At 51.8% G+C, this 9,288-nt stretch overlaps 1 protein-coding gene across 2 annotated transcripts; it reads right to left on the reverse strand.

The window, feature by feature from the left end:
- Positions 1–354: 354 nt before the first annotated feature.
- RBM15 (RNA binding motif protein 15) lies at positions 355–8,496 on the reverse strand. 2 transcript variants are annotated; one of them, XR_012778469.1, is made up of 2 exons: positions 2,066–8,496; positions 355–917 (listed from the first exon to the last, which is right to left on the reverse strand). XR_012778469.1 is itself a non-coding variant. In XM_075521574.1 (1 exon), the coding sequence occupies exon 1, from the start codon at positions 8,313–8,315 to the stop codon at positions 5,436–5,438; it is 2,880 nt and encodes a 959-aa protein (XP_075377689.1). In that variant the 5' UTR covers positions 8,316–8,496; the 3' UTR covers positions 368–5,435. The 2 variants fall into 2 exon arrangements, 1 of the variants encoding a protein (XP_075377689.1); XM_075521574.1 differs by having other exon boundaries at positions 368–8,496.
- Between the last annotated feature and the right edge of the window lie 792 nt (positions 8,497–9,288).

Genomic DNA, 9,288 nt, shown 5'->3' on the forward strand with positions numbered 1-9,288 from the left:
AACACTTTTAAGGACTCATTTCTCTTTTTCTTTTGGCAATTTGGTGCAAAAGGTTTACGTGCAAGATTCAAAGCAATTTCAAACTTTTTCTTCAAAATTAAAAAAAAAATAATCAAAACTAAAGCCAAACATGTTGGGTGAACAAAATAAATCAGAAACTTAAAATTCAGGAACTCCAGCTCTTCAAACCAGCGAAGCCCCAGACTTGTACACCGTTCTGAGACGCAGGGTGGTGCTTCCCTGCTTCTTGCATGCCAGCATCAGCACCGCTTCCTCGTCAAGGTGAGGAGTAAAGCAGCAAGTGACCCCCTTTTTCACTGCAAACAAAGGGGGTGCCACAGCAAGACAATCAACTAGACTTCTTCAGATTTGGTACAACAGGCTGGTCAACGCGAAAGTGTCGGTCTCCCTGTTTCTTGCTCAAGACCCACAACTATCAGATCAAACATCGAGCAGCAGCAGCAAGTAACCCCTCCGCTGCAAACAAAGGGGTCAAACGTTTGTCGTCAATTCACTTCCAGGCAGAAAAACCATTTTCCTCAAAAGAAACAATTTATTTAGAATGAAACAAAATCAGCTCAACTGTGAGCGCATGTTTGAGTGACAGCTACTTTTAAGCTGTGTGAGCCATAAAAAGGGTATTCCTTTACTTTTCCAGCAATCTTGTGTACACAGCACAAAGCAAAGAGGTCATTTTTTTTTCCACTTAAAACACGGGCATTGGCATCACAATAGCAGATACACAACTTTTTTTTTTTTAAAGCTGCCATTTTAGTAAAATGCACAAATACTAAACAGATAAGCTTTCTTCCATCAAGAGGCCCATGTAAATTCCACATAAGCCACAGCTTCTCTTCCCAAAGGTCCATTAGAGCTTGGTATCCCATGCGGTTGTCTTCTGCAGTCCACCAGCTTTGCTTGCAGGAGGAAAGAAAATGTTATTTCAATACAAATGTATACAACAGATTTTTTTCCCCTCCCTACATTATACAGATGAACATAAAGAGCTACAAGGCCTTTCTGAACACTCTACTTGGACTTCAAAAAGCACCAATACCACCCACGGGCATGAAACCTTGAGATGAAGTCACCTTCTATGTATAGATGCATAACAAGTAGTGCAGGGCTTCTTTTTGGACCGAGGTTAAACTAGGCTTACAGTACTGATGATTATTCAACTTTCAGTAACAGTTAATGGGACACATCAAAATAATTAACCATGAGAAAAACCAACTGAATTATCGATAATTCGGTTGACTTTCCTCAAAGAATACTTCCTGAAGGCAATTTATCAACAAAAATATGAAATGTAGTGTTACACGTTTCTCTTTTGTTCTCATTTTGCTGCGTAATTCTAACAGCGGACAACTCTTAATATTAAAGAAAAGGTCAAATCAAAGACACACCTAATGTAATTTAAAATTGTTGCTATTCAAGTAATATTTCTCATCCATCATTTTCACACAATCAAAACTGCATGAAGTTGAATATTCAATTAACCATTCTCCGAACCATACGGTCTGCTTTAAGCCTAATACAAAAATCATCTCATCATTCAGTTTATAAATCATTGGAATATTCGTCCTTCGGTGCTATCTGCAGAAAGTAATAAAGGGGGAGACAAAGGGGAAAGAACCCCAAAAGCTCTATAGTCACATGGCAATAATTTCTTCCACTCTTTGTTTCTGTTCAACAGGCGTACAGCAGACTCCCCAGGAGTACTGCCCTCAACACTGTTTCTTCAAGCCAGGAACTACGATTTTCCAAGCCATTTTTCCCTGAGTCCTCAGAGTTTTTGAACCAGTCTTCACAATTTTGATTCACTCCTCCTCCCCATTAATACTTAAGGCCTTTCACCTCAGTTACCATCAACCAGATAGTTCCCCAAAACCAATGCAAGAAATCTAAAGCTCTCTTCTCCACCCTCCACAGGGGGCTGAGCAAGTTGTCACCAAAACGCTTCAATCCTTTAACATCCTTAGGGGGGGGAGGAGGGGGGGGGGGGGAGAGAGGGCAAGATTTGTCTGCCAGGCACATAACACCCTCCTCTCCCTACGATGCTTACAAGAATATGTCAGCGCTTGTAACCCAGGAACCTGAAACCTCTGGCGTTGAGGGTAACCTCAGTGCTCACGCCGCAGTCCCAGGGAACAGCAGACCGGTCGCTAGACAGGAGCAAACAAAGCCGCTGGCCGCAGCCAAGGAAGTTGCGTAAAGTTTCCAATTTAAAAGAAAACCAACAAAAAACAACTAAAATCTTAAACAAAAGTATGAGTCATTTGAGGTTCTTTCCCCAAAGCATAAAGCACAACTATGAAATGATTCAGGAAAAGGACATCCTTTTTCCACGCTAATTCAACAAACTAATGAAATATAGGAACATCAGCTGCACACAACGTTAGAAGAAATACTGAGCTCTCGCTAGAGCAACATAATGCCAAACAGAACGAGAGAGCTAAAGTCTGCTACATCTGTTTTGCTCTATACAGAAGTGGTATCACACATGGACTTCTACTCGCGTTCAGCCCTGGCCAAGACGACTTTTAGTGGACAGTTACTCCAATGGTGCACGCTTCAGAGCCTAAGAGAAAAGCACAGCCGACCAAGCTGTACCAGCCTTGATGGCAGCACGTGAACTTAAGTGCCGGCAAAAAAAAAAGTTGCCAGTCAACTATGTTTTGACATTAAGAACCCTCAAAGGGTGTTAAAATCCTTGCTTACAAAACAGAGCAGCAACCACAAATAAACCAGATTTAAAGAAGCAGGTACTCCATTAAATAAGGAACCAGAAAACCTGGAGTCAAATACAGCCTCGCCTGTTCCTTATTACCCTCCAGCGCAGCACAATTTTGACTCATAAAAGCCTGTGGCAGGTATAACCACCGCTATATTACAAGGAAAAACGGAAGTGCACCTAGGATGCTCTTTCCAAAAGGGTTCCCACACTGAGTTTGCTTTGACAAGCTACGTTGACCCCAAGTTTTATGGGTTTTAAAAAACAGGTGCCTACTGCGTATCAGCGTAACAAACACTGTTCTCAGCAAGTTTTAGGGTTGAACACAAACAACGTTAGTGCTTCTTTTTTTTTTTTTTGGTTTAGGGCAGATTCGAATTCCCAGCAGTTCAAGTTTCTTTTCTTGAAAACTCTGCGCTTGCAAGTGACTCATGTCAGATGCAACAAGAAAACTCACTCCAAATGCAAGCAGCGCTTCCAAGTGAGTTAGCAGCAGCGTTGGTTACCTGCTGACACACAACAGACACCTGCTAGAATTAAAACAGACATTCTTTGCAATAAGTGGTAAATACACTGTATCTTCTAAAACATATAGTCATTTGCGTTATCGGTGTCATTTCGAAAAATTCTCATTGTTAATAGTAAGATGAACAGCTGAATTCTGCCATCTAAGTCTATTACATTCACGCTGAAGGACAACAACCCAGAAATCCTGGATTATACCCTCAAACATTTAAGAGCATTAAATGAGGCTTCTAAGTTTCCATTTAGAAAGAAAAGTAGCTATAAAACCAAAACCTGTTTTCAAGATACGCTGCCACATTCAAGTTCTCAGTTCACCGCGATGCTTGGGATACTACGTCTATTCATTCCGGTCAGATAAAGGAAATCAAAGCCCACTTAAACCAAAGCACTCTCTGACGAGTGGTTCAGTAAAGCGGTGTGACAGAAATTCATATAATTGTGACAGTGAATCTCAAGCAAGTACAGTCCCACTTCAGAACTGCTGTGCCCATAAAATACATTCAAGACATTTCCTCCTTCATGTACTATTCTGCATTTTGAACTCGATTTTTGCGTCGTGCAAGTTGAAACAGAAATCAACTTGTCCCTGTATCAGTTGCCCAAGGAATATAGCGGAGGATCGACCGAGTGAAGCAGCATCGCTTTTACATTGCCCAAGTCTCTGAAAAACATGGCTAAGTGCAAGACTACATTCTGGGTTTAAGTGCAAGATTACGTTTTTGGGGCCTGTAAATAGATACAGATTTACACTTCAGTTTAGAAGCTAGCTGCAACATCCTTTCGGTTGTTAAACAAAACAACAGGGATTTAGATCCCTTCTTCCCTCCTAAATGCCTGTATTAGCAAGGTGGCCAAGACAGCTGGAGAAAAGTGCCCAAAAGAAAATGAAATAAGTTCTTTGAAAAAAAAGAGCAAACTGTTTCCTCCTAGAATCACAGGAACAAAAGTTCAAACCTCAGCATCTCGGAATACTTTTAATACTTCTCCAAGATGCTAAAACCACTTTATTCCAGATGCCTATAAAATGATAAACCTCATGTAATGCCCACTGTACTGTACCTGAAAAGTCCCTAGCAGACAGCAGTTTCTTGCTATTAACAAAGAGGTAAAATGTTAATGAGAACTTTTATGTAATTAAATTATCACAGAATTAAAACCATCTCTGGAGAGAAGCACATTTGCTCAGAGTTTGCACTGTGGAACCAGACCCCACTGTACCTGCAACTCTTTGAAAAAAGGCAGTAAAAACAAAAAACCACAATATAACTAAAGTTATTCTTAAAGCACCTCCTTTTTTCTTGCATACCAGAGTAAGCACAAGACATTCATGGTTTGTAACAAAGTCCTCAGCTATTTACCAAACATTGTCACTGCTACAAACCCAAAGTGCATATATGGGATACAACAGAACTCAGAAATAGGAGAAATACACCTGTTAAAAAAGCATACTTTCAGTGCATGCATTTTGAGGGGCTGGATGAAATTATCAAACACCCAATAAAGGAATTAAATGTTCTGCAGTGTACCCGAGAGCAGGTGCTGGTCACCTGAAGGACACCAACCTTGAGCCATGCAACTCAAAGGGAAACCATTCAGGCTCCTGAGGAAAGGGATCACGCGTGCCAAAGGGCCGCTGGCCTGAGGCCGTCACAGAATTTCAAGGACTCGAAAAATGAGTTGACACCAGTCCGCTAGGAAGTATGTGGTTTTCCATTTAAACTACTGAGTGCTTTAAATCTGGTCTTTTAGGTTTGTAACTCTATCGAGGATGAGCTATTGAACTTGCTTGAAAATACATGAAATGAAAAAAGGACACGAATCAAAATTAAGAAGATGGGAGTTCGTTCTTTCCCTCCCCACCCCCCCCACCCCATTTTTGTTTTTCTCTTTTCTTTTTTTTATGTAAATCAAAGCAGGCCTAGCCTCCCTGCTATCCCCACTGACAGGGGATTCTCAAAATATCCTATTCACGCTAACGGCTAACCAACCTTTCTGGCTTCTAACTTTATAGAAAAATGTAGTAACAGAAAAACGGGCAGGGAAAGTCACCTACAAACAAAGATCTAATTTAAAATAATGACAGGGCTGGCTAAGGCTGTATCCCATAGCACCTGGCACACGCTGGAGGGGCTGTGTGGAGGAGTAGGCAGGGTTGGGTACAGAGAACACGAGGGCCTTAGGACGCCCCACGGACAATGATCATGACCAGATAGTCGTCCTCTGATTTGGCCAGTGCCTTGGCCGTGGAGTCCAGGAATTGCTGGGAGAAATCGCAGGGCGGAAAGGCGTGCAGGACCCCGCTGTTCTCCTTGTCTTTGTTACCCCCCACAGGGAGGCTGATCACCCCAGCAGCCTGCTTTTGCTTTAGATAGGACACCAGATTCCTGAGTGGCCTCTGGGTGGAGGTGGTGGCGGCCTCGGCAGCTCCAGCTGCGGAGCGGTTGTCTGATGCACCAGGCACAGCCAAAAGGATGGCGTAGCCATTGGGACCGGCCACTTTGATGCGACGATTGACCTCGTCCAGCTTGGGCTGGTCCAGACGAAGACGTTGGGTGATCTTGAGCTGAGCTACTTTCCCACCAGTCGCTCCCTCCACGAGGAGACTGCTGGCAACACCGAGGTCCCCCTGAAGCAGATGCATATTGGACGGGAAGTTGCTGTTCTTCAGCAGGAGCATGCCCTGCCAAGCCAAGCACAGCTTGGGGGCTCCCCCGGCCTGTGACGCTCCATCCTGCTGCTGTTTCTGAGGAGGAGGTTTGAGGCGGGAGCCTCCGCCGCCTCCTTCCGTAGCGCGCTCATCCTTTTTGGCTGGACTTTTGCACTCCTGCGCGACAGCCGCCGCAGAAGCGCGATGCTTCCGCTCCCGTTCGGCGGAATTCTTGCGGTCGCGCTTTTCGTTCTGACCCCGCTCCAGGCTGCCCCTGCGCGATTCCCGGACAGGCGAGGGCCGCTCCAACAGGAGCAAGCGAGAGGACGAGCGCTCGGGGTCACTACTGTAACGCTCCCTCCCTCCAAGGAGCTCGGGGCTGCGGTCCGGTGGAGAGGTCGTGGCTAAACAGTGACGCTTTCGGGAGGAAGAAGAGCGCTCACTGTCTGGAGAGCGGTCCAAGTGCCGGCCTCCATCCTCTGCTAGTCTCCGTTTCCTAGGCTGATCCCTACTACTACTGCCCAATTCCCTCTCCCCTCGGTCCCGCTCCAAGGACCAACCATCCCGGCGGCGCTCCAGGCTCTCCAGCGGGTCATAGGCAGCTGCCCGATTACTCCTATCCCGTACAGGGGGTGGGGGTGGCACCCACTCTGTCTCAGGATAAAGGTCTCTGTCGCGGTCTCTATAGAGTAACGGTGGCGTCCTGTCCCGGGCCCCCCGAAGAGGATCAGGTGGGGCTCCCCGGTGAGCCCCAAAAGCAGCCGCCTCCGCCACGAGCTCGTAATGAGCAGGGGGTGGCAAGGGCAGAGGCTGCAGGTAGGGCTGCTGGTACCGATGCTCAGTGTCAGCAAAGTCTACGCGGAGCCGGCGATCTGGCCCACCCAAGGGAAAACCGCGCATGTGGGTGCACGCTGCCTGCGCCGCGTCCAAGCTCTCATACTGGATATAGGCCCACGAATCACCTTTGCGGTAATCGATAGTGCGAATGGTGCCAAACCGATCAAACTCCCTGGCCAGGGCAGCGAGGGGCACCCAGGGCCCAAGGCCACCCACCCAGAGCCTGGTAGTCGGAGTGGCTTTACCATACCCAATCTTGATGGGGTTGCGCAGAAGCACCTTTCCTGACATGGCCAGCTTGGCCCTGTGTGCCATGTCCAGATTTTCAAATTTAAGAAAACCATACGTGCTGGTCTGCCCGCGCCCCGGCCTTTTGATGTCCACCTCGGTGATGACCCCAAAACGGTCAAAAGCTCGGCGTAAATCTGACTCGCTCACGGTGATGTCCAGGTTGCCCAGGAACAACGTGCGGTTGGCTCTCTGGTCATCCTCGGGGCTTATCTCCTCCTCGCCGGCAGCTCCAGCACCCCCTCCTCCTCCGCGAAAACCCCCAGCAGCCGCCACACCGGCCACCCGCTCCAGCCCATAGGCCGGCCGCACTCGTGCTTCGTAGAAACCCCCGTAGTCCCTCTCCCTCTCCAACTCCCTGGGCAGAGGGGGCGGAGGCGGCAAGCGGCCCAGGGCGAGCTGCTGCAGCCGGTAGTCTCGATAACCCAGGGCCCCACCGCTACCGGCGGGTGACAAGGCCCGCTGCGTCGCCCCAGCCGGGGGGTGCCGTACAGCCGCCGCGGCGGCAGCCGCCACCCCTACGGCTGCCGTGCCGTAGGGAGACTCCTTGTCCAGCAGCGCCGGGGAACGGCTGCTGCGCCGCCGGCTGCTCCCTCCGCCGCCCCCGACGTAGACGGCCTCGATTTTCAGCGGGCGGTCGTAGAGCACGAGGCGGCCGCGGGCGTGCTTGGCGGCGCGGGCGTCCTCGGGCCGGCGGAAGTTGACAAAGGCCACACGCTCGTCGGCGGCGCCGGTGCCGGGCGGGAGGCGGCTGATTTTGACGCTCACGTCGCCGAAGCGCTTGAACTCGTGGAAGAGCCCGTCCTCCACCGCCTCGTCGCTCAGCGCCGAGCCCAGCTCGCTGATCTTCAGCGTCTTGTACTCCCCGCCGCCGCCCGACTCGGAGGAGGAGGAGGACGGGGCCGCTGCCGGCGCCCGGGACTCACCCCCGCCGCCGCGGCTGCTGCTGCTCCGCGACGCTTCCGCGGTTTTGCCGCTGCCGCCGCCGTAGCCGTGCCGGCTGCCCCCGCCGCCCGCCGCCGCCGCCCCGGCCTCGTACTCTCGGCTGCCGGCGCGGCCGGCCTTGTCCGGGTGCGGGCCGCGCCGGCTGCTCCCGCTGTTGCTCTCGTTGGAGGCCGCCGCTGCCGCCGCTTTCCCGCCGCTGCCGTTAGAGCCGCCGGAGCCGCTGGGCTTCTTGCTGCTCCGCTCGCCCCGCGCCGACGAGGAGGAGGACGCCGAGTCCTCGCCGCCCCCGCCGCCCCGCGAACGCTTGGCTTTGGCCGGCGAGCGCTCCTTGCCCTTCATGGCGGCGGGCGGCGGGGCCCCCTCCCGCCCCCGGCCCTGCTCCCGCCGGCGGCCTCACCGACTGACTGACCGCCGCGCTCACGCACCCGCCGCCATCTTGGAAGCCGCGGCGGCAGCGAGCCCCGCCCCGCCGGCGCCCATTGGGCGCTCGGCGCCGGCCCGCCGCCCTCGTTGGCCGCCGAGCGCGTCACCCCCACCCCCTCGCCCCCGCCGGGCGGAAGGCCCGCCCACTCCCCCTCTCTCCCCTTTCCGATTGGCTCAGCGGGCTGTCCTTCCGCCGGCCGGCCTCGCGCGCCCGCGAGGAGGGGGCGGGAAGAGCCGCCCCCCCACTCCTCCCCGCCCCGCTCGCTCATTGGACGATTAGAAAGGGCGCGGCCTTCTAATTGGGGACCCTCCTGTCAATCGTAGCAGTTCAACCATGGGAGGACTTCCCCTGCTCATTGGCCATTGGGCCGAACTTATCTCCTCCTTCTGATTGGCTCGCTTACCTGCCAGTTATAATGGTCCTGCGGCGGCCCCGCCCCGCCCTTCCCCATTGGTCCGCTCGCTCAGACGCGGGTTCCCATCGTCCCTCTCAAATTCTCGCGAGCTGCTCTTTCCCCGCCCCCTTTTCTCATTGGTCACTGGTAACCTTTCCTGCGCTGCTCTGATTGGCTGAGCTCTACGCCGCTCCCGAAGAAGCGCGGGCTGTTGCCCAAGCTCCACTCTCCGTTTATCATTGGACGAGAAAAATCTCCCCAGGCATCTGATTGGGTGCAGTCAGATAGCTTGCGGATAGGCTAAAGAGAAGCTCAGTCACGCTTGCTCTGACTCTGATTGGTCGAAGCGGGGAAGAGGGCGGTTCCGCAACAGAGTTCGCCGTGCGGCCGCGGCTGAGGGCTCAGAGCGCGCCGGGCTGCGGCGCGGAGCGGAGGTGGGGGGGGGGGGTTGTCGCCTCCGCTCGTCTCCTCAGCCCGTAGCGACGCGGGAGCGG

This window comes from Mycteria americana, chromosome 20 (genome assembly GCF_035582795.1).
Source record: "Mycteria americana isolate JAX WOST 10 ecotype Jacksonville Zoo and Gardens chromosome 20, USCA_MyAme_1.0, whole genome shotgun sequence".
In the NCBI taxonomy this organism is placed as follows: Eukaryota; Metazoa; Chordata; class Aves; order Ciconiiformes; family Ciconiidae; genus Mycteria; species Mycteria americana.